General features: G+C 45.1%; 2 protein-coding genes, 1 long non-coding RNA gene and 1 other non-coding gene across 12 annotated transcripts in view; 2 read left to right on the plus strand and 2 right to left on the minus strand.

Moving 5' to 3' along the window:
• LOC118658858 overlaps nt 1-1087 on the minus strand; it is a 229271-nt gene extending 228184 nt beyond the window's left edge. Inside the window, exon 1 of the long non-coding RNA XR_004968381.1 lies at nt 1019-1087. This is a non-coding gene — a long non-coding RNA (uncharacterized LOC118658858). The remainder of the gene's footprint in view (nt 1-1018) is intronic.
• On the plus strand, nt 1062-20857 carry NOCT (nocturnin). 9 transcript variants are annotated; one of them, XM_036314622.1, is made up of 4 exons: nt 1301-1421; nt 14560-14661; nt 17701-17970; nt 18891-20857. In XM_036314622.1, the coding sequence occupies exons 2-4, from the start codon at nt 14595-14597 to the stop codon at nt 19724-19726; spliced, it is 1173 nt and encodes a 390-aa protein (XP_036170515.1). In that variant the 5' UTR covers nt 1301-1421; nt 14560-14594; the 3' UTR covers nt 19727-20857. The 9 variants fall into 9 exon arrangements, with proteins under 9 accessions (XP_036170514.1, XP_036170515.1, XP_036170519.1 ...); XM_036314626.1 differs by lacking the exon at nt 14560-14661 and adding an exon at nt 15105-15142 and having other exon boundaries at nt 1330-1421; XM_036314627.1 differs by lacking the exons at nt 1301-1421; nt 14560-14661 and adding exons at nt 8935-10067; nt 15105-15142.
• On the plus strand, nt 3597-3764 carry LOC118659527. Its single transcript, XR_004968627.1, has one exon. It is a non-coding gene; the product is annotated as a U1 spliceosomal RNA (small nuclear RNA).
• Nucleotides 20299-23637, minus strand: part of ELF2 (E74 like ETS transcription factor 2) — a 95620-nt gene continuing 92281 nt past the window's right edge. Inside the window, exon 12 of the transcript XR_004968379.1 lies at nt 20299-21785. The gene's annotated coding sequence lies outside the window, so the exon portion shown is untranslated. The remainder of the gene's footprint in view (nt 21786-23637) is intronic.

Here is a 23637-nt window from a genome sequence, read left to right on the forward strand (position 1 = left end):
TGGGACCTAAGATGTTACTTCCATGCCTTCTCCTCTAGCACAAGAAGCAAGTCTAGAGCATCTTCCATCTCAGCTGGTCTACCCTTTCTTTATATGTGCCAGAGATACCTCACCTCCATTAAAGCAGGGCCCTAATCACATCCTTGCCCAACTCACAAAACACAGCAGCTCACCATTTCCTACCAAATGGAGTCCATTATAATCTCCGCCTTCCACAGTGTAACCTGCCCAAGTATCTGTCCTCTTACTCCTTAGCTTCCACCCTGTATAACTAAAAGGGAGAGTTGTTTCCCCCAACACACCCAGGGCTTTGTGATTATTTCCTTTCTTCATGTATAAATCGCCACCACTCTCCCCCCTCCTCCCCCCCAGATCCCAAACGTGTAAATTCTAAATTTACACGTTATGGCCCAATGCCAATTGTTCTAATAAGCCTTCTGGGAACTCCAGGCCCGTTATAACCCCTATCGCCAAATTTATGACAACTTGTGGTACCGGTATGGTCTGATTTCTCCTACGATCTTCTGCCCTTCGCCTGAGTAAAGCAACCTTGGGGAAAGGGACGCTACCGTATTCATCACCCACGCACAGTAGGAGCTTTATCGTGCTCAATTTCGTTGAACTTAATATATTCCGCCCAAAGAGTCGGAAGCATACGCCCTTTGCTGTATTCACACTCACACTCACACGCACACACGGATGCTGTCTTCTACTCGATACACACGTGCCCCGGAGCCCAGCCCTGGAACTGCCTGGGGACTCCCAGCCTGTGGGCGCTTCCATTCCAGCCAGCTGGAGGGGAGGCTCATTTCTTTAAAACCGCTCCATCGGATATCTTAGTCCTCCTTAGGCCTCAGACAGCCTCCTCTCCACCATCAACTAATAACATCTTTCCTTTAAAAATAAAATTACCCCGATTCTTGGAATACAGCCTGGCCGCGCGTGGGTCGCCCCATGCATCCCCCCCGGGTCCCACTTGGTAGCGCCCGCTTTGTCAGCGTGCCGGCTCACCGCTTACCTCCTGCTCTCGCAGTTCACAGTCGGCAGTGCCGCCGCCGTCGCCGCCGCAGGTGTAGCCGCGCTCCAGCCTCTCGGTCGGGCTCGCCTGTCCCGGACTCTCCCCGGCTCTGAGCGTCCCTACCCAGGGACGACCGGAGAGTCTGCTCACCGCCCGTCTCGGCCGTGCTCCGCTCCTCGGGCGTGCGAGGGGCCGCGGCGGTGGTTGGCAGCGGCGCCCGGCATGTATCAGAGCCCGCGGCGGCTCTGCTCCGCCCTGCTGCTCAGGGACGCGCCCGGCCTGCGCCGCCGGCCCGGCCCCGGCCCGCGCGGGCAGTCGTCCCCGCGGGCGGCCGCCCCCCGACCAGCGTCCCCCCGGCTCCTGGCGGCTGCCTCGGGCGCCGCGACGCTGTGTTCGCGAACAGGTGAGTGGCCGGCGGTCCCGGGCGGAGGACGCGCCCGGCGGCCGCGCGGAATGAATGGGAGCCGCGGGCGGCGGGGCGGGCGGCGGGGCGGGCCGGGAAGGCGTCCTCTCCCGCTCGCCTCTCCCCTTGCCTTCCGAGCCTGGGGTTTGCGTCCGGAACGTTGTGTTCGGGCTCATTGTGTTTGATCCTTGGGTGCCGCGCCTCCAGTATTTCTCGCCTGGACCTCCCTTTCATTCCCCCCTCGCTGAGCCGAAAATGATTTGTGTTGGTTTTACTTCTTATTCCGCGACTTATGGAAATTTTATGCAAAAAAGGTAATAATTGAAAGTTACACTTATTTGACCTGTGGCTTGCAGGGCCTCGATGTTCTGTTTGGTTTTATATATATATATATATATATATATATATATATATATATATATATATATATATATATATATATATATATATAAAATTGATTTCAGAGAGGAAGTGAGAGGGAGAGAGAGATAGAAACATCAATGATGAGAGAGAATCATTGATAGGCTGCCTCCTTCATGCCCCCCACTGGGGATCGAGCCTGCAACCCGGCATGTGCCCCTTGACTGGAACCGAACCCCCGACCCTTCAGTCCGCAGGCTGATGCTCTATCCACTGAGCCAAACCAGCTAGGGCTTGGGTTTTGTTGTTGTTTTTATAAGTGTATCAATGCATTGTAACACACAATGACTCGCTTTACATTTTTTTGGATTTTTGTAACTTTTTTTTCTTTTGAGCCTTCAGCTCCTAGTGCGTCATTCTGTGTCCTATATATCTGGGTTACGATCTTGTAAAGGTGATGCCTTCTCCAAGAGCCAATTTTAAGGCTCCACATACCTAGGACTTTTCCTTTTTTTTTTCCACCTCAGTTTCTATCTGAGGACACATCCCTGTGGCCACAAAATACGTACAATTTAGTCATACTTTTAAAATGAGTAAGTTTCTCTTTCAGAATGGCAGTTTGCTCTAAAGGTGTATTTTGGTTGTGCTCAAGTTAGGCTGTTGCTGTTTGAGACATTATGTGCCCACCCTACATTATAAATAACGTACATTTCGCTCGGAAAGTTTTGGAATCATTTAAGGACAAACAGGAAGAATATGTTCAATGTGACTTTCTTTAATTAATGAAAGTGATAATCCAAAATGTGACTGAAGCCAAGACTTGAAACTCTATTCAGATTATTGGCAAATGTTATGCTGAGGCATTTATTTATGCATTTATTTATTTACTGAAGCCCTTCTTGAACTAAAATTACTAAAGAAGACACAAATTTATTACGAAGCTAACCATGAGTACACTAATACTTAGGATAATGTGAAGCGGAATAATCCTGCACTAACCGGCTGAGGCGTACTTATACAGTCAAGATGGTAAACTGGTAACTGAGACTCTAAAGTAGGTTGTTCTTTAGAAGGGGTGAACTTGACAGCCTTCCGTATTTTTTCCCAGTCCTGTAAGAATGAGGCACACTGAAGTAACTGTTAGAAGACGTAGCACCATATAAGTTAGTGTTTTCCTTGCTGGAAGTTTTCAAGAGTAACGTAATTAGGTTTGGGGCTTGGGGCGGAAGGAGGAAAAGAAAACCAGTTGGTGTCCCGGCTCATGCCCCTCAGGGTAGAGTTGTCAGTAGGTCCACCCTGGAAGCAGATAGCTTGTGCAATACACGGATGTACATAGCTGTGCTGTCAGCTGAGGGGGAAAAATGGTCAGGTCACACAGAACATTGGGAATGTTAGGCTTTTCGCACAGAAAGGTGTTTTATGAACTTTTTAAAAAGTCCTCTGAAACACCCTGGTTTCACATAGAAAGAAGTTATTATGGCCCGAAAACTACTGTAGACAGTTACTGCAAACTCTAGGCAATCTTCCTGTTTCATGTACTTTTACCCTCATCTACTTGTCAGGATATTGGTTCACTGGTTGCTCCATCATCCATTCATTTCCACAAGTTTAGAATGTCTCAGGCACTGTAGGCGCATTATTAGAGGTAAAAGAATGTGAGTCTTAGTCTGCCTTTAAGGGTTTCACTGCCCAGTAAGACAGTTGAAATCTGTAAAAAGAAATAACTAATGAGATTAAACACCTTTTACATTAAGATAAGGGTTTACAAATGGCACAAGGGTGTGGGAGGTAAGGGAGTCCCTTTCTGCAAAGGTCATCCTTAAGGGCTCAAGAAGTGTGTTGCTTGACCATGAAGATGGCTTTTCCAGGTTGAGGCTCGCTCATTGCACTCTGGGTGTGCTGACCTATGTGGTTTCCCCATATGTGGGAAACTCAACTGCATAATTTGTAGTACCTGGGGGACTGCATTTGTGCTTTCCCCTGAAAAAAAAAGGGGGAGGAGGGAGTGCATTTGAGATGGGCCTTGAAGCATGGTTAGGATTGAAAGATTGAAACATTTTGTGTGGGGAAGAGCCCGGAGCAGGGGGTGGGGTGAGGCGTGGATGCAGGGTGAGAGAAGAGGCGCCTTGCAACATATTTCTGAAGAGCCTCAGACCAGCATTAGGTGCTCTTAAAACTGCTGTTCCAGGTCTCTGACCAGTGGGATCAGACCACACCTGGGTTCAGCAACCTCAGTACTTGAGTTCTGGCCCAGAAAAGAATTCAGAGCCAAGACTCAAACCCTGAGAAGATAAGATTTACCAGGACAAAGTAGGACACTCAAATAGAAAATTGCAGCCAGTGGCTCAAAGAGCTGCCCCGCAGAGTGGGCTAGGGCTCCTTTTAAAAACTTAGGGGAGTTAACTGCTTTCTTCTTCAAATTGACTTACCAGGGCCTGTCCTGTCTCTTGTGTCCTTGCCTGGAAGTTAATGGGGCTTTCCTCCAGCCCCCTCGGGCAACCACATGCCTGGGGAGAAGAGATCTGGAGACTCACCTGCATGACCTGAGGCATTATAGGGTGGAGAGGTCTTAGGGTGAGGATTGAATAACAATACTTATCTCTAGTACCTGCCATTCTAAGGTGGAGCGAAGTCTTAAGGGCAAAGTCTTGAATATCTCCAATGACTGCTCTACCAGTTCTTCTTCATCCCTAGGTGTCCGTCCTCCCTGGTGACCTTCTGTAACTAGTGCATCGTCCTTGCTCTGCTGCCTACCACAAAAGCATGCAGGTTCATGAAGCCTCCTGTGGATCTATTAAACAGGATCATTATTGCTGGGCCCCAGGTTCCATATTACTTAACAAAATAACAACCGTAATAAAACTCCAGGTTATTTGTACGTGCCCCGAAGTTTAGACATGTGGCAAGAGAAGCCTTCAAGGAGCTAAAAGCTATTCTCTTCAGAGAGTCTTGGGGGTAGGGTAGAGGCAATAAGTCCCAACACTTGACCCCATTCCATGATCAGCTCCTTCCTAGCTTATGCCCCTTGGCAATCAGAGGTTACTGGAAAGATGAGTACAGCCCCTTTGGAGTCAGCAAATGCTAGGCTATTAGAATTTAAAGGGGACATTGTTTTGCTACCTTTTCTCTTAAAAGGACAGCAGCCCCCATAAAGAAGCACCAGTTGCCACAGTTACTGTCCCAGATGAAATGCAGTCAGGAGTCATCTGGGGGTTTCTATATGCTGTCCTCGAGGTGCCCTCTCAGATAATGAAGCATTGGCGGAATTACTCTTCTCCACCACTGGTATGTGTTACTTTTTTCTTAGTACAATTTTAAAAGCAAATACCAGCTCATTTGAGGAGACAGCTTTATTTAGTATGTTCCTTAATTGTGAGCAGACTGCTTAGGAGAGGGAAGAAATGGGAAAGCTTGTAATTATCAAGCTTCTACAGAAATGAATTCCTTCCATGTGAAAGAACTAAGGTATATTTTCCTGTAACATTCAATGGGAAGAGTTTGAATGCAGTACTGTTGAACACAGTACACTTAAATGGCAAAATATTACCTGATATCTCATGACTAATTGTGGCAGCAATTGACAAAATAGAGTAATTGACTAAAAAGTGGCTGGATTTGGGGGAAATGACTTTGCTTTCAATTGGTGAAAGGAAGGAGAGGAGACCTCAAGGTGCCTGAAGGTGACAGGCATGTGAGCAGTTCTGTTAACCCCCACTCCTCCTTCCCAAAGGCACTTCGTACTGGACAGTTTGAGGAAATGGAGAGGATTCTGAGAAAGTGTTAAGATCCTCCGAGCTTGGGCCTAATACAATTCAAGAGACTCGAGGAAGAATATTGACCTGAACAAAAGCAGGCTTTTAGCAGAGGAAGGCATTGGTGTGTTTATGGGAGCGAAACCAGACAACCAGTGGGTCTGGGCTGCCTCACTACTGGAGCCAGTGAAGCAGAGATAGGGTTGAATCATATAGTATGAGCATTTATTCCAATAGTGCCAGCAGTATGGGAGAGGAGTAGGTCCTTCGTAAACATTTGTTTTGTCCCTTCCCCCCATAAGCCATCTGCTTGTAAGGGATACAAGAACTAAGATTACATGGGGAGGTAGGCAAAAGGAATAAGAATGGGCAAGCGAAATGGTCTTATTGGCCTGGGGAAGCAGGCAATGCGGGCTGGGTTGGGACCTCATTGTTTGGGTAACAAACAAGGTTGTTAATCTTTCCATGATAATAGGTAGTTTTTTGTTTTGTTTTTGTTTTTATAGTAAAAGGTAGAGATTTATTGAGAAACAAGCACAGACTCCCACAGGGGGAGGGAGAAAATCCTGATAGGTAGTTCTTGAATGAGAATGGACTGCATTCCAAGGTTGATTATAGGTACAACTCCACAGCCAGGTTAGAATGTACTTTAATTTAGAACAACAATCAAGGTTAACAGAGCATGGTTAATATTTCTTATAACTATATTTAGTCCCCAATATTCTATTTCTGCCCCTAACAATGGAAGTGGATCAGTGTAGCTGTACAGCTTTTGGAGTGACTAAGTAAGTAAATGTAGTATTATGTAGGTTTCTGTGATGTCTACTGAAAGAGAAGTGCATGGGGCGATTATATTCTGGTTTCTTGGAAAAAGGAAGGAGGGAGGCCTTTGCTGTGAGCAGTCACTGCTCGAATCAGAATGTTGCCGAAACCAGTTTGGCTCAGTGGATAGAGCGTTGGCCTGCGGACTGAGGGGTTCCGGGTTCGATTCTGGTCAAGGGCATGTACCTGGGTTGCGGGCACATCCCCAGTGGGAGGTGTGCAGGAGGCAGCTGATCGATGTTTCTCTCTCATCGATGTTTCTAACTATCTCTCTCCCTTCCTCTCTGTAAAAAATCAATAAAATATATTTTTAAAAAAGAATGTTTAGGTCCTTGATAACCACTTGAATACATAGAAATTTGATAGATGACATCCATAGGTTTCGGCTCCATAGTAGAACCATCTACTTTAACGAAAAACAGTTAAAATATTTTGGATTTATTTTTAGAATAGGGGAAATCTGACTTTCCAAGGAAGGAGTAAGACCTCCATTTAAATCTTAGCTGTCTGCTCTCTTGTCTCTACTACAATGGTCTCAAAGCAACACTTGAGAACACACCAGCCACTGTGAATTCATTGAGAGGGAGATGGGCAGGAGTGCCCAGGGGAAAGAAAGCTAAAGAAAATTATTACCATAAGCTTTGACTGTTTTTGTAGAGCCCTTTTTTTCTCCTTCCACTATCAAAAAAAATGGATGAGCCCCACTGGGTTCTTCTGAGTTTTCATGTCTGCCAGTGGGGCCTGAGCATGTGATGACTAGCCCCGGGGACAGCACTTACTGACAACCCAGGTGAGCAGCCAGGGAGGACATTTGTTTTACTAAATGCTCCAGGGGTCCTCAAACTACGGCCCGCGGGCCACATGCAAATACAAATATTGTATTTGTTCCCGTTTTGTTTTTTTACTTCAAAATAAGATATGTGCAGTGTGCATAGGAATTTGTTCATAGTTTTTTTTTTAAACTATAGTCCAGCCCTCCAACGGTCTGAGGGACAGTGAACTGGCCCCCTGTTTAAAAAGTTTGAGGACCCCTGGCTTAGACACCTGCTAGAAGTTTCTTACTAATGAAGTTTCTTAGTTTCATGAGAAGTCCATTGAAGTGAGTGCCTAGAAGTTACCAGCAGCCAATTACAATAAAGAAATTGATACCCCCACTGCTAAACTTGACTGGCTTAAAAAAAAGAAAGAAAGAAATTGATAAAGAATTATTGCAGTAGCCCTAGCTGGTTTGGCTCAGTGGATAGAGAGTGGCCTGAGGAATGAAGGGTCCTGGGTTCGATTCTGGTCAAGGGCACATGCCTGGGTTGCGGGCTCGACCCCCAGTAGGGAGCGTGCAGGAGGCAGCCAGTCAATGGTTCTTTCTCATTGTTGATGTTTCTCTCTCTCCCTCTCCCTTCCTCTCTGAAAATCAATGAAAATTTTTTAAAAAAACGAACTATTGTGGTAGATGTCTGGGAAGTGCCCTAGGCTTGTCACACCCTCTCCCACTGTCTTCCTTTCCCCTAACTCTCTGCACTTCCAGTACTTGGGCAGGCTGGCTGCCAGCCTGCAGATATGCTGTGACTCACCATGCCTCATCCTGTGTGGAGTGCAGAGTAAATTGCTTTGTAGATTCTAGTGATACCTTGAATATAATAGCTTTCTATTTCCTCTCAATGTTTTGCTTTCATGGATGTTAACCATCATGGAGAAGGAAGATGTCATCTTTCAAATTATAGGTCAGATTTTTGAGATTTGGCTGAGATGTACTCTACAGTTAATTTCTATCATGGTTTAAATTTTTTTTAAATTTTTATTCATTGATTTGAGAGAGAGAGAAGGGGGGAAGAGGCGGGGGGGAGAAACATCAGTTTGTTCCACTTATTTATGCATTCATTGGTTGATTCTTATATGGGCCTTAACCAGGGATCAAACCCTCAACCTTGGTGTATTGGGATAACACTCTAACCAACTGAGCTACCCGGCCAGGGCCTAAACAAAAAGTTTTTTAGGTCACAAAAGTAACATATACTCATTACCAAAAACTCAGAACTTTAAATGTCTTTGTGAGTATGTATTGATTATCTTCATAAGCTAATGGATTTTTCTTATTTTGTTCCGAAGTTCCATCAGAATCAATGTCTATTATGTGAGATTTTCTTTTTAAAAAATGTATTTTTATTGATTTCAGAGAGGGAGAGAGAGATAGAAACATCAATGATGAGAGAGAAATCATTGATCCGCTGCCTCCTTCACACCCCCTATTGGGGATCGAGCCCTCAACCTGGGCATGTGCCCTTGCCTGGAATCAAATCTGGGGCCCTTCAGTCTGCAGGCCAGCGCTCTATCCACTGAGCCAAACCAGGGCCTCACCAGGAATTGAACCAGCAACCTCTGGGTGCATGGATCCACGCTCAACCACCGAGCCACACCAAATGTCATTCCCTGTTTTTTTAATCCTCACCCAAGGATATTTTTCCATTGATTTTTAGAGAGAGTGGAAAAGAGGGAAAGACAGAAATATCGACGTGATATTGATTGGTTGCCTCCTGCACAAGCCCTGACCAGGGCCTAGCCTGGGTAGGAAACTGCAACCGAGGTATATGCCCTTGACCGGAATCAAACCCGGGACCCTTTGGTCCGCAGGCGGACGTTCTATCCACTGAGCCAAACCAGCTAGGGCCCAGCTGTCATTCTTGAATGAGCTGTTCTAACAGTTGCCCCCTAGCTTCTCCCACCCTTTGTGTTGACTCAGCATAGAGTTTCTAGAAGCTTCCTTTGGAAGAACCATATTTAATTTATCTTTGGTAACTAGGCAATATTCCAGGCTTTGTAGGCCAGGCCTCTCTGTTACCACCACTCAGACCTGCCATTGCAGTGTGGGAGCAGCCACAGGTAACACTGGCTTTAGTATGAACACTGAGATTTTAGTTTCATACCATTTTCACATGGCATGAAATATTATGACATTCCTTTTAGCTTTCATATTTCCATCTACACCTGTAAAAGTGGGCCATTTCCCTGAGTGTCTCAGGAATGTTAGTGGTGGGCATCATGCCCTAACACAGACCCGAGGCTCACGTGGACAGCCATTGTCCCACAGCAGCCTGTGGTTTCTTCTGCCCCTGGCACTGCCCTGCAGTGTCATCATGTTAGAAAAGCCCAGTTTGTGCAGATGATTGGCCAGCCAGCTGATGGCAGCACCAGCTATAAACGTTCAATCGAGGCCATTTTTTGGAGGCATTTCTTCTTCTGGAGTAATACTTTCTAGATGAATCTGGCAGGACTGGAGGTACAGCTCAGCCCCCTCTGGAAAGCACTTTGGACTTCTTGTCTGTTCTGTGACTGCTGCCCAGCAAAGAAAGGTCGTTGGGATTGTCGCTGTGGTAGGTGCTTGTATTTTTAGACACGTTAGGCCGAGAGTCCTGACCTTCACTTGATATCTCTAGCAGTGCCACGCGGGGTGTGATGCTGCTCTGTACACTTTGTGCCGGGCCAGTGGGTGTGCTGTGATGGCAGTGACGTCCACAGGAGGCGGTGGAATTCGACCTGTTTACTCCTGTGTGTGCCCCTGGCCAGGCTCCATCCCAGTCGTCCTAACTCAGAACCAGCAGAGATGCAGGTGAGCGGTCCAAGGTGCAGGGAGCCTTCTCCAGCGCCAGGCCCTTCACTGGTTATGCAACCTGGAGAAAGATGTGCAGTCTCTGAACCCTAGGCGCATACCTGTGAAATGGTGAGTCAGGACCAGCTCTGCTGGGTTGCTGGGGAGAGGAATGAAAATGCCTGGAAGTAGAATGGTACATGGCACTGTCTGATGATAGCCGCCTTCTCCTGAGCCCCAGAACGTGAGCTGCACTAAATAGGACAGAATGGCTAACATTTTAGCTGACATTTGGGATGTGCTGGGCATGGCTCATTTACCTGGATCCTCACCGCAGCCCAGTGAAGTAGGCTGCACTGATCCCCAGGTGAAGGAACTGAGGCACAGAGAGGTACATCAGTTGTTCAGGGAATGCTATTAGTGAAGGGAGGAGCCGGAATTTGAAGCTAGGCAGCCTAACGAGTCATGTGTTTGGATGTTTTGCCTCTGAAACGCAGCCCAAGCATGTCAAACTCAAAGGCTAACACGGGCCAAATAAACAAGGCATGCGGCCCATGGGCCAAGAGTTTGACAGGCTTGCTGTAGCCTGATCTTACTGAGAAAAGCTGACGCTCGAGCCACCGGGCTTTCGCCCATAGCATGCTCCATTGCTGAGGACTCCAGGCAGGCCTGCCCATCGCCCACCAGGGTGCAGTAGCAGACATTTGAAGACTGGGCACTGACTAAAGTACTGTATCTGACCCTTCCCAGAAAAGTCTCTTCCTAGGTTGGCCCTTAGAATCCAGTCTCGAGGAGCCAGCCAGGAATTAATGTCTTACAGCCTTGCACTCAGTTGTAAAATGAAACCTGGCTGGGTAAGCAAGGTGGACAGAACCTGCCCTCGTGGAGCTTACAGTCTAATGAGCCAAGGACAGGAATTGTAGTTCACATATCAAGAGTGATTTAAGAGAAGCAGGCCAGGTGTAAGAGGGGAGGCGTGGGCTTGGTCCTTATAGCTGTGCAGGCGGGGGACTAGGAATCTGTTGATTTCTGCAGTCAGCTTTAAGGAAAGGAACCACATATCCAGTATCCAGGCTGTTTCATGTCAGTGGGTATCTTGCGAGTGTTCTCACTCACTGGTGTTGAAGGTGGCCGCATTTACTCAGGAACCCACTCTATGCCCTTGCTGCGGTGGTTCAGCACGCGGCCACTAGATGGCAGCGCAGGACTGCTCGGCGGCGCCTTCCTGTGACGTCTGTCGTTTACAGTTTGTGTGAACTTGACTGGCCGAGGTTTCCTTGGGGCCGAGGTTGGGCAGCTCCGCAGCTTCCCAGGTGTGTACCCAGATAACCTTGACTTTTGTTGAATTTTTGGTTTTTAACTCGCGGCTTTGCCAAGCCCGGGGGTCGAGAGGCTAAGCTCCAACTTAAGGGTGAGCAATGGTTCACGGACTGAATGGTTTGGGCAGGCTCGAGAATAGCAATGGCTGGGCAACTGCAGAACATCGTGGGGACAGATGTCCCTCCGCGGCGAGTTCCCGGTGCGGCCAGGGCCCCTGGAGGGGGCCCAGTCAGTTTGGGTGTCAGCGGACGGGGTTCTTTCTCATCCGGCACGCTAATCGCCAAACCCTGGTCGCTTCCAAACTCTGGTGGCCGGCACTCGGACCTGGTGTTGGGGTCTGCTTTTGCGCCACAGTAATTGGCAATACGGAGAGTAACGTGTATGCTAAATCATCTCTGGCAAGTCTTTAAAGACTATTATAAGGGTAAGGAGAGTTCGTTTTCTATTCCTATAAAGTAAAGTAGCAGTGACTTAATAATGCATCCAGGTCTCAATGTATAGGGAAATGTGCTTATGGAATTAGGCAGTGGCAAGGGATGGGAGTGGTGTTGCTACATGAACAGCTCCGCATAAGCAATAAAGCTATCCTGACCTGTTGCCTGTATAAGTTATATAATGTATATCATAGAGAATGATGGCTGATACTTTTTCTCCTGAATGGCTCAAGGCGGGGGGCATAGGGGAGCCAGGAATTTGGGGCAAAAAAAAACCCACAAAAAAAAACAGATAAGTTGCCGAACCGGTTTGGCTCAGTGGATAGAGCATCGGCCTGCAGACTCAAGGGTCCCTGGTTCAATTCCAGTCAAGGGCATGTACCCTGGTTGTGGGCACATCCCCAGTGGGGGGCATGCAGGAGGCAGCTGATCGATCTCTCTCATCGATGTTTCTAACTTTCTATCCCTCTCCCTTCTTCTCTGTAAAAAATAAAATATATTTTTTTAAAAAAACAGATAAGTTATGAGGTCTAATAGAAAATACCCACATCCAAACACACACAAAATTGGAACTAGAAGCTAGTATGAGTGCCAGATTTCAGCAGAGGTTTTATCAAGATTTTGTATTTTTCAATATCTTAATTTTACCACTCGATGAATTATTTGTGCTATCTCACCTCAGGCTTTTGATGGTGAGCTATTCTGAATCTTTTTTGAAGCCCCGAATAGCAACCCCTATTAAGGCATAAAAACTTCAGTAGAATGGCTTGAAATATTGCAATTGGACATGTGTGAAACAATTTTTTTTAATGGTTGATACTCCTAAAAAGAAAAGTTAATGTTATCTTTAAGAACAGGTGAGAGACAATCAGTTGTCACCAGCATCATTCTTAGGATCGGAGAGGGGCAGAAAGGTCCCCCATAATCTTCAGCTTTCTTTTCAAGTTTAAGTAAATGGCCTTACTACATTGCGGTTCCTAAGTGGGCCTAAGTCCTGGTGTGCTGTGTTAAAAGTGTAAAAATAGTATCTGAAGTCTTTTTAGTGTTCACTTTAGTTATTCGTTTTCTAGCTTGGGAATTAATTCATTTGTCAAAGTCTGCATTCCCTCTTAAAGATCCCTGCACCTCCTGGTTTACATCAGAAATGCATTTGAGACACCCATGTTGCATGGATGAATCCTGCAAGTTAGCAGCTTGTTTCTTTGTATCACTGCATACTATTGCATTGTATGGGTGTACCACAGTCGTTTATCCATTTGCGCAGTGAAGGGCATCTTGGTTGCTTCAAATTTTGGCGATTGCGAACAAAACTGCTTATAAACATCTGCGTGAACCTAATTTTTCAGTTCACTTATGTAAATACTTAGGCGCATGAGTTCTAGGCCATATATTAAACCGATGCTTAGATTAGTAAAAAACTGCCAAGTTGTCTTCCATCGTGGCTGTGCATGGGAAGCAGCGCACAGGAGTTTGTGGAGGATTGGTATTATTTATTTAAGTGTTTGCTAGACCGGCCGGTGAAGCCACCACAGCCTGGGCTTTTCTTTGTGCGAAGATTTGAACTTACTTCCATATCCTTGCTGCCCTAGTTGAACTAGTGCCACAGAGCGGAGGGGACGGGGGGGGGGGGGGGGGGGGGGGGGGGGGTGCCTCAGAGGAGCGCCGTTCTGACCTGAAGCTCCCGGCCTTGAGGAATAAGCTTCCCAGTTTGTTGCATGCCTGTGGTCCACACCCAGGGCACGGAAGCAGCTGGTTTTGACAACTCTGTCCAGGTTTATGGTTGCCTTTGGGGGAGAGGATTTGTCAGCATCCTTAGGACATCCTGCCAGAGTCCTGCTTTGTGGCGTTCTCCTCCCACATCACCCGTCAGCCAACGAACAAGGGTAGAATAATATCCCAGAATGCTCTTGCCTCCATCTCCAGCCACATCTCTCTCCTTTGGGGGCAAATTTTCCGTAAAATACTTCTGTCTGTGCTATTTCCTCATCTCCCCACAACTCCACCAAATCCCAGGAGTTAGCTGTTAAGTCACTGGCGATTTCCATGTTGCCAAATCCAATCTGTTCTCAGTCTTTGTTTTCTTTGCTCCGTCCAGTAGCGCCTGACACAGGAGAGGACCACCTCATGGATGAGACCCTGTTTTGTGACCAGGAAGATCAGACTTGCCTTGCTCTTCTCCTCCTCCTTTAGCCAGGCCGTTTTTTGCAGACTTCTACCGCATCTTCCCCAGCCTGCCCCAGAGCTCAATCCTCTGACCCGTTTTTTTTCTCTAAACTCACTTTAGTGTCCTGTCCACTCACATCTCCCAGGCGTTTGTTTCCAGTTTGCATGTCTCTCCGGAACATCAGTCATAGCTAATTGCCAAACTTGTTTTCCGCAAACTCACCGCATCCTCCCAACAGGTGCTATTGGCGACTGTCCCTCTAGTTGTCCGGCAGCAGCTTTGGAGGCCTTTTGACGACTCCTCATGGACCACGTCCAGGTCACCAACAGAAGTCGCTGTCGCCAGTTGAGATTTACTCAGAACCCCACCACTTTGACTATTACCACTAGTCCAAGCTACCAGTGTCTCTTGCCTGGATTATAACTGTCCTCTAAGAGGCTTCCTCTGTCTGCCCTTGTTTCCTGACACTGTAGTGTATTTTCAACACATGGACCAGTGAGGCTGTTCATGTAAATCAGATCCTCTCTCCTGCCTAGAATTCTCTAGTTTCCTATCTTAGAGAAAGTCCTGAGGATGGCCGGTAAGGCCCTTCTCCTGCTCCCCTGTCCTCACTGACCTCATCTTCTGGTCTCTCTATGGCACTGCAGCTGCCTTGCCAAGCAGGCTCCTTTCTCAGGGCTTTTGCATTTGCTGTTCCTCTGCCCAGAGTGCTCTTATGCTGGATCTACGTAAGACTTACTGATGTCCTCACCACCTCGGGTCTCGGCTCACATTTCACCTTTCAGGGAGGCCTCACTGAGCATCTTGTGTAAGTTAGCAGCTCCCCGCTCACTCACATTCCGTTTGCCCTTTCTCTGTTTTTCCCCATAGCACTTGGACCACATGACAAACGGTCATCTCGTCTTCCCCCACTGCCACATAAGCTCCACGAGGACAGAACGTTTAGCATGGTTACTGATATATATATCTCCAGTGGGCCAGTGTCTGGTGTCCAGTGTGTGTGTGTGTGTGTGTGTGTGTAACAACCTGTAAAACCCTTCTTAGCTCAAGGACTGCACAGAAATACTCTGGCTGTAGTTTGCCAGCCCCTGCTCTAGTAGTTCCCTCAAGAAGGTCTCCTAGAGTCAGTATTGGTTTTGCTGGATAGGAAATTCTTCAGTCACATATAGATTAGCCATATATTAGTTTTCTTACAAGTTACTTGCTGGTTTTGCCTATATGCCCAAGGGACTTTTCTCTTTTTCTTTACAGTCCAGTTGGTGTTGGTTATTCTGGGTTAATATTCTCAGGTATGTGGCATGTTATTTCAATATGTAGTTTCAAGTATTGCTTTTTTTTTTTTTTTTTGGCTTTTTTTTTTTCTCAGAGTGACAAAAACCAAGCTTTATGCATTGATGATTGAAAAAGTCCGTGATACATTTTTAACCTGACTTTTTCTTATTCATTTTTTCCAGTTTCATTGAGGTATAATTAATAAATAAAAATTACATATATTTAAGGTGTACCATGTGATGTTTTGCTATGTGTATACATTGTGAAATGAATACCTCAATCATGCCAATTAACATCTGTCCTCTCACATCGTTTTGTGTGTGTGTGGTGAGCACTTAAGATTTCGAGCAAATGAAACAGTTTTATTAACTATAGTCACCATATTATATATTAGAACTCCACAACTTAATTCATCCTGCATGTTTGAAACTGATTTGTAGTTCTTAGTGTTTTGTTTTGTTTCATTTCATGCATTGGATTTCTTGCTACTACAACTCCTGTTATTCATGTGTGTTTTGGATCTTCTTTGCCTGAAATAAGCACATATTTGCCACTATCTCTCCGATGCTTTATCTCCTCATTTCTGGGTTTTCCCATTCTGATTTAGGCCAGTTACCATTTTCTTAATGACCTTCGACTCATTTTGCAAATAGGATACCGTTTTGATCTGCTTTCTGGGTACATCTTTCTGGCAAGCTTTCCTTGTCTGGACAGATGTTATGCTGCACCATATTCTTTTTATCTGAGGTTTTTTCTAAGTTTCTAGAAGGAAGTGTAATTCAGGGCAGTTTTTCTGGCTTCAGATAACGCCGCAAACCATGAACTCCTCCTATTGGGCACTTATCCTCTTTTTCACATACTTGCTTTTTATCAGTTAACCACCCCAAAACTCAGCTTGCAAAGATATGATGCCATCAAAATGATGTAGAACCATTCTGTTGTAACTGAGCTACATTGAGCTGGTAGTTCCTCTGACAGATGTCAGGTATTGCTGTTTGCTTCACATTGAAAGCACTCCACTGTGCCCTGTGAGTTTGCTGTGGCCCATGTGACACTTTGATCTACAGTTGAGGTGATGCTGATCTGACCACATTTAGTAGGACTCTTAACTGCTTTAAAAAACGTGGAGGTACAGAAGATTTTCAAAGTTTTTCTGCCAGCCAAGAAGAAAAGTTCTTCCTTTGGACCCATGTACTCAGGCAAGCAGTTTGATTAAAAAGAACATATATTCAAATCCGTTTGAAAACAGGTGTGTATGTGCCCATCTGTGCATGTGCACGTGTGTGAGAAAGAAGTCTTGCTTGCTGATGCATGTACACTTAAATGTATGCTGGGAAAACTAGGGTGTATCTTTGCTTTAATATAGTTTTATTGGGGGGAAAAATTACTTTTGAGTTGATGAAAAGGAATGAGAGAGCATGCTTTATTGACCTTGATATTTAAAAGACATTTGGTGCTAAGTATTTGAATTTGCTTTTGTGATCTGTCACCGTGAATATGACTGACAGCTAGTTTCAGATTCAGTCCATCAGCCTGCTAAACAATGTATTTTCATAGAGAAAATTTTGTGTCTTTCAAAAGAAGGCAAAGATATGGATGTGGTAGGAAAATCCAAATTCCTCCATTCCAATATTCATCATACACAGAAATTTGGAGGTGGTTCCAAGTAAAACATGCCCCTAATTTATACCATAGTGAACACAAAGAATGGTTGATTTCCAAAAGAGCAATCACTGCTTACAAGTGAAGCGACAGGTACAGCTTCCTTCATGCTAATTAGCTGAAGGCCATGCTCTGTTCTCCTTAGTGATTTAAAAAGGAAGCACTAGAAAATGCCCAACAGGCAGTGCGCCACCTGCGCCGCCTCACCCTTCCTCCCTCCAGGATCCCAGGAAATGTGGGCAACTGTCTCTTGCCCCTTTCCCTCCTCCAATCCCTTTTCTGATTTCTTGTTGTTGTTTTTTAAGAAATACGGCTATTGATAATAGATAATCCACTGTATTGCTCAGTGAGGTTCACAGAGCTCTGCAAAAAGCTGACATCTAAGCGAAATGAGATATGGGTTTAATCCAGCCATTTCTTTTCCTAACAGAGGGATCTGGGTAGATGACATGCTGGAGCAGCGGCCTGCTCTAACCTAGTCTCTTCTCCAGGATTAACATGAGCTTCCTAACATCTGCCTCTTTACAAAATTGGTTTTGACGTTTTTGAAATTATGTAGAAAAAGGAATGGGGATTTTGTTTCAGCCATGCTTTTCTAAGACTGGGTTTATACGTTATAAAGACAAGTAGTAGGTTAGAGGAAGCCATAAAGATCAAGGTATTTTTCCCTTGTAAGAATTATCTTAGTTCTGAGAGACCAATTTTAATAGTATTTTCAATGACCTGTCCCAGTACAAAGGTAGAACCTGGGAACGCCTTTAATCTACCTGTGCTAACAGCACCATTTCCCTACATTAAGGTCTCCTCCTAAGGACAGGAAAAGTTTCCCCTTCTAGTTGAGCTGGGTGGAAATTGAAGAAAGGCAGGAAAAGGAGCTGAGTGTGTAATTGTGCTTTCCTTTCCTCTCCTACAGCCTGTTCCATGGGAAACGGCACGAGCAGACTCTATAGTGCTCTTGCCAAGACACTGAACAGCAGCGCTGCCTCCCAGCACCGAGAGTATTTGGAGTCGCCTGACCCAGAACATCTGGAGCCCATTGATCCTAAAGAGCTGCTTGAGGAATGCAGGGCAGTCCTGCACAGTCGACCTCCCCGGTTCCAGAGGGACTTTGTGGACCTGAAGACAGATTGCCCCAGTAGCCACCCCCCTATAAGGGTCATGCAATGGAACATCCTCGCTCAAGGTAAGGCCGATGCTTTTGTTCCTGAGCATTAAGTTTGTGGTGACTGCCTTTCTGCCTCTGCACTTGCCAGAGCACTGATGTCTCACGTGGAGGGAAGAGGTGTGGGCAAATGGGAGGTGTAAGATGGGGTGACAAGGGCAGCATCCGCTCCCAGAAGGGCAAGTTAGGAAAGCAACTCGAGACGTATTCCTTACCTTCCATGTTTGTAGGCCATCCAGATACAATGAAAGTCTACTTCCCAGCACTTCAAAATCTAAAGGACCCCATCACTTGTCAGCCTCAAAACTTTTGTTGTCTCCACTTTCAGTCCACAGCATTAAGATAGCATTTGCAAGGGAGAAACTGAGTCTCCTGAATGGTTACATATGGAACTTGCTACAGGGAATGGGAGCTGTGTGGGTGGTGCTGAACCTGTCATTCTTATGGCCATCTTCTCACCCATTCACATCTCCATCAACTTTTCCTAGTGTTCTCTCTCATGTAGCAGTTGAAATTTTAAGGAACAGGAACAAGGGCTGTTTTTTTGCCCCTTCCTCCCCAAGAAAAGGGCATGCTTGCTGACTTCCCAATCTTTGGTTCATTCGTTTTTTTCCAGCTGTTCATTCATAAGTAGGAAAAGCTGCCTATTTAGGATCCCATTCATTCTGAGTGGTGTCTGTATCCATTCATAGTCAGTGTTGAAATTAGTATATAGAGTTCAACCTATCTATCTCATCTGACATAGTTTAGATCCCTAGAACTGCAAAGAATACTGTTTAAGGCTAAAACTTAATGCCGTTTAGGCGGAGAATCACCCACAGCGCCTGAAGGAGGAAGCCCTGGGAGGGTCTTGAGTCATATCAAAAACCCAAGGAGATTCCCAGGAACTTAACAATCATGATTCTGTAGTAGCTGACAACCGACTGGCTTTTTTATTTCAGCTCTCGGGGAAGGAAAAGACAACTTCGCACAGTGCCCCGTGGAAGCACTCAAGTGGGAAGAGCGGAAGTGTCTCATCCTAGAAGAAATCCTAGCCTACCAGCCTGACATCTTGTGTCTCCAAGAAGTGGACCACTATTTTGACACCTTCCAGCCACTCCTCAGCAGACTGGGCTATCGAGGCACATTTTTCCCCAAGCCCTGGTCACCTTGTCTCGATGTAGAACATAACAATGGACCAGATGGCTGTGCCTTGTTCTTCCTCCAGAACCGCTTCAAGTTAGTCCACAGTACCAATATCAGGCTGACGGCCATGGCATTGAAAACCAACCAGGTGGCCATTGTACAGACCCTAGAGTGCAAGGAGTCCAGTCAACAGCTCTGCGTCGCTGTCACCCACTTGAAAGCACGATCCGGCTGGGAGCAGTTTCGATCAGCTCAAGGCTGTGATCTTCTCCGGAACCTGCAGAACCTCACCCAAGGAGCCAAGATTCCCCTTATTGTTTGTGGGGACTTCAATGCAGAGCCAACAGAGGACGTCTACAAAAATTTTGCTTCCTCCAGCCTCAACCTGAGCAGCGCCTATAAGCTGCTGAGTCCAGATGGGCAGTCAGAACCTCCGTATACTTCCTGGAAGATCCGGACCTCGGGGGAGTACCGGCACACCCTGGACTATATCTGGTATTCTAAACACTCTCTGAGTGTGAGGGCAGCTCTGGATTTGCTCACTGAAGAACAGATTGGAGCCAGTCGGCTCCCATCCTTCAATTATCCTTCTGACCACCTGTCTCTAGTGTGTGACTTCAGCTTTAATAATGAACCTGATGGACTTTCATAAACACTTTGTAATCACAAGTCTTAACCAGGGATGTTTCAGGAAAACTGAGGTTAGGATACGTTGCCCGAGGAAGGATTCCCAGTTTCTCTCACTTCACTTTCCATGTTTCTAGCATGCCTTGGAGAAGGAATCCCACTAGTTAACAAACGTTTTCCATTAAACCCTTCAGCGAAAAAGGTGTTTGCACTCCAGTTTTGGCTTGTTTTTTTCTCCTTTCCCCTAGCATTAAATTTAGATCAATTAAGGGCATTAAATTAGTCTTGTGAAGTTTTCAGTTTGATGATGCTATATAAAAATACTTTGTCTTCCATAATTAACAAGTATGCAGGAACAATTTCCTCTAGACAGTATTTCAAGTTATTTATTTGTGGTTTTAAGTATCAACAAGATATGCATGGCAGTATTTATTTTTTATATCTTCATGTGAAAATAATAGCATTACAAACATTTAAGAACCATGCAAAATGTAAGTTAGAGAGTAATTTATAGTAATTTTCTTAAGGCTTTAAGATGTTTTTATTTGGGGTCTAACAAAATAGTGTACAAATAGTGTACAAAGGAACTATTTAGCCTGGAGGCCCCAGGGGTTTGTTTTTTTTTTGTTTTAAGTGGAAATAGCTGGTCTCGATAAGTTCTTCATAACAATTCTTGCTGTGCCTCCATGTTCCCCATTATTTTATTTCTTGAAGATTCCATGACCAGTTGGTCTTTGTCATTTAATCACTGCTATGCATTTACAGATTTCTGTTGGAATGCTACTGGTATACATTTGATTTGTGGCCACTCAGTGTCACAGTGATTTGTATTGGAATGTGCTGTTCACGATGGGTTATTTAGGAGTAGTGGCTGGTAAAGTCAGGGGGACCTTCTTTTCAGAGATGGGCAACCAGAAAGCCTGTTCACAGGCTGTCATTGTAATTTCCTAAGACAGCCAGGTGACTGGCTCAGAGTGTCTAGAAAGAATGTAAAAGGAAAGATAACTTGGAATTCTCTTTCCTTGGGGGGGAAAAAGTGGTCAAGGTGAAGCCCCTTCCAAACAAAGTCCCAGCAAATAACCTATGGGTAATAAATTGAATATTTTAATCCATGAATTGTATATATTTAAAATTAATAAATGGTCTTTTGAAACTAGTACTTTAATATCTTGTATTTTTAGTCCAAAAAGAATCTGGGGTAGACTTGATCTTTTATACTGACTTCAGAGAGGGAGCTATAGAAACCTCAATGATGAGAGAGATTCATTAATCGGCTGGCTGCCTCCTGCACGCCCCACACTGGGAATCGAGCCCACAACTCAGGCATATGCGCTGACTGGGAATCAAACCCAGGACCCTTCAGTCCACAGGCCAACGCTCTATCCACTGAGCCAAACCAGCTAGGGTGATTTGATCTTTTAATACTGTTAACATGGTGGGTTCACACTATTCATTTACACACAGATATTTATTTTAAAAGTGAACAAAGCACATCTATAGCTGCACATTGAAGGCATCTTTGCTGTGCTTTTGTTGTATGGTATCTCTCAGTGCCAAGGTTGGAGCTCCCAAAAGGGTTCACCCAAGTATTCTGCATTGGAACCACTTGTGAAACAAATGAAGTTTCTCAGTACATTGTATACCTGGAAGGAATGGCAAGCAGAAAGACCATCCATACTATTTGGTTCAAATCTTAGCATGACTAATAGTAATCATGTTGCTGAGAAACAACACTAATTACAATACTTATATGTACAGGCATTAAATATTGTTTTTCTACCCCAAAGTACACCAACCTGAAGAGAGATCATGACAGCCTTGAGTAAACAAATCTGAATGAGAATGAAAGTCAAACTAATATGTGAATTTCAGGTATCCAACAACAGTCACCAGCCACTTATTGAGAGAGACATGTTCTGAGAAATGTGTCATTAGCAGGTGTCAGCATCACGTGAACATCATACTTACACAAACTGCGGTGGTACAGCCCACTACACACCTAGGCCGAAGGATAGAGCCTATTGCTCTGTAGGGGAGGGAAATAATGTTCACGCTATCCTTTTAGGTTCTTGTTTGAAACATCCCTGTAATAAAAGATTAACAGGAGAAAAATTTAATAACATGTATGCTTTCTGTATACATGGAGACCCAGGAAAACACTCGAGTAACTTTGCCAAAGTGGTTGGGCCAGCACCATAAAGACTACTGCTGAAGACAATCTGTTAGCGGTATGGGGAGTCAGTTATGGGAGGACACTAGGAAAAGCACAAGGGAGAGGGAGGTTGTCATGGAGGGCAAGGAGTAATGGGTTACTGGCAACATCATTTATTGAGCAAAGAGGAAAAGATTTCAGACGGATAAGTTGGACATTCAGGAGGAAATAGCCAGTTGGCAATTAGATAAACCCATCTAAGGCCTAAAGAATAGACTAGAACAATGTATTTGGTAGTAGAAACCATAAGAAGGAATGAGATTGTCTAACATGTTGAGATCTATTAAACATTTTCATAAGAGTGCTATGTGCCAGGCACTGGTTCTAAATCCTTAACATATTAACTCAATTCTTACAACTACTCTAAGAGCCCCATAGACATGAACTGGGAAAACTGGAGGAAAGCAAAGTCAACTAAGAATTGGTCATACAGGAGGAAAACTGCAAGAGGGATGTTATGGAAAACCCAGAGAATGTAAAAAGGCTGAGGCACAAGATCATGTGAAAAAATAAAGCAGTTTGACTTGACCACTGGATTACTGGAGACTTCAATGGTAACTGTTTCTAAGTCAGAATTCAGACTGTAATTAAGAAAAAGACAGAATGATGGGCTATTAAGTGTTGGAACAAGGGAAAGAAGTAGGTGTGAGAGGGAAGGAGATGCCGAGTACAGGAAGAAGGCACATCTGCCTCTCTGGAGACAGGTGGTGGATGCATGCTGGAATAAGATGGTCTTATAGCAAGAGTTCCAGGGAGTGGGGAGTTTACAGCTCATGACCTCCATGTTCCCTAAGAGGTTTGCTGGTTATTTGGTAAGCAGAGTGCTGAAGGTTGGAATTGTTGCTGGAAGATGACCTGAGGACTAAGTGGACAGAATGCTGATCAGTCATTGTCCAAAGCCTGGTGAGGCTGGAAACTAGACGCATAAAGCTATTATTATACGGTTTTCCAATATGCTGGACACAAAGAGCAAATATAATGATCTACGGTTCAAAAGGGTTGAGACTAAAAGGCATACACCTGGTAATATCAATCACCAGAAGCACTCCAATCAATATATGCTGTGAACATGTGTTTCCCAATTTAGACCATAAGTGTACTTATTCTGAAAGATGTACCCAAAAGTATTCGGGTAGAGCAGTGGAGGAAGCTAGGTAGCCCTGGCTTCACCTAATTAGAACCAATTAATATAGCATAGGGGGAATTACTAAAAATTTAAAGTTCCTTTACCCTCCATAGCACATGACATATCTGTAGCAAGTTACCAAAATCAAAAATGTCCGTGTCCCATATGCTCAGCACTTGAGGAGTGTAGGTATCGTAGAGTATGTAATCTTTACCCTACATCAGCATTATGGATGAAATTGCTGTGCAAAAAATATAGTTGGGGGGAGGGGGGAGATTAACCAAAGAATTTATATGCATAACCAATGGACACAGACAACAGTGCAGAAAAGGCCTGGGGGACGGGGGAGCGGAGTCGAGGGGGTCAGGTTGGGGGACATCTATAATACTTTCAACAATAAAGATAAAAATTTTTTTTAAAGAATACAATGAATTGCCAAAGCAGAGTACGGAATGTTTAAAGAAGTAGAATTTGAGCCGAAACCGGTTTGGCTCAGTGGATAGAGCGTCGGCCTGCGGACTGAAGGGTCCCAGGTTCGATTCCGGTCAAGGGCATGTACCTGGGTTGCAGGCACATCCCCAGTGGGAGATGTGCAGGA

Source organism: Myotis myotis, unplaced genomic scaffold, assembly GCF_014108235.1.
Source record: "Myotis myotis isolate mMyoMyo1 unplaced genomic scaffold, mMyoMyo1.p scaffold_m19_p_6, whole genome shotgun sequence".
Taxonomy (NCBI): Eukaryota; Metazoa; Chordata; class Mammalia; order Chiroptera; family Vespertilionidae; genus Myotis; species Myotis myotis.

Coding starts and splice junctions, on each gene's coding strand:
- NOCT (XM_036314621.1), top strand. CDS start 1,241: ATGTATCAGAGCCCGCGGCGGCTCTGCTCCGCCCTGCTGCTCAGGGAC. Junction 1,422..17,700: donor GACGCTGTGTTCGCGAACAG/GTGAGTGGCCGG, acceptor CCTCTCCTACAG/CCTGTTCCATGGGAAACGGC. Junction 17,971..18,890: donor ATGGAACATCCTCGCTCAAG/GTAAGGCCGATG, acceptor TTTTTATTTCAG/CTCTCGGGGAAGGAAAAGAC.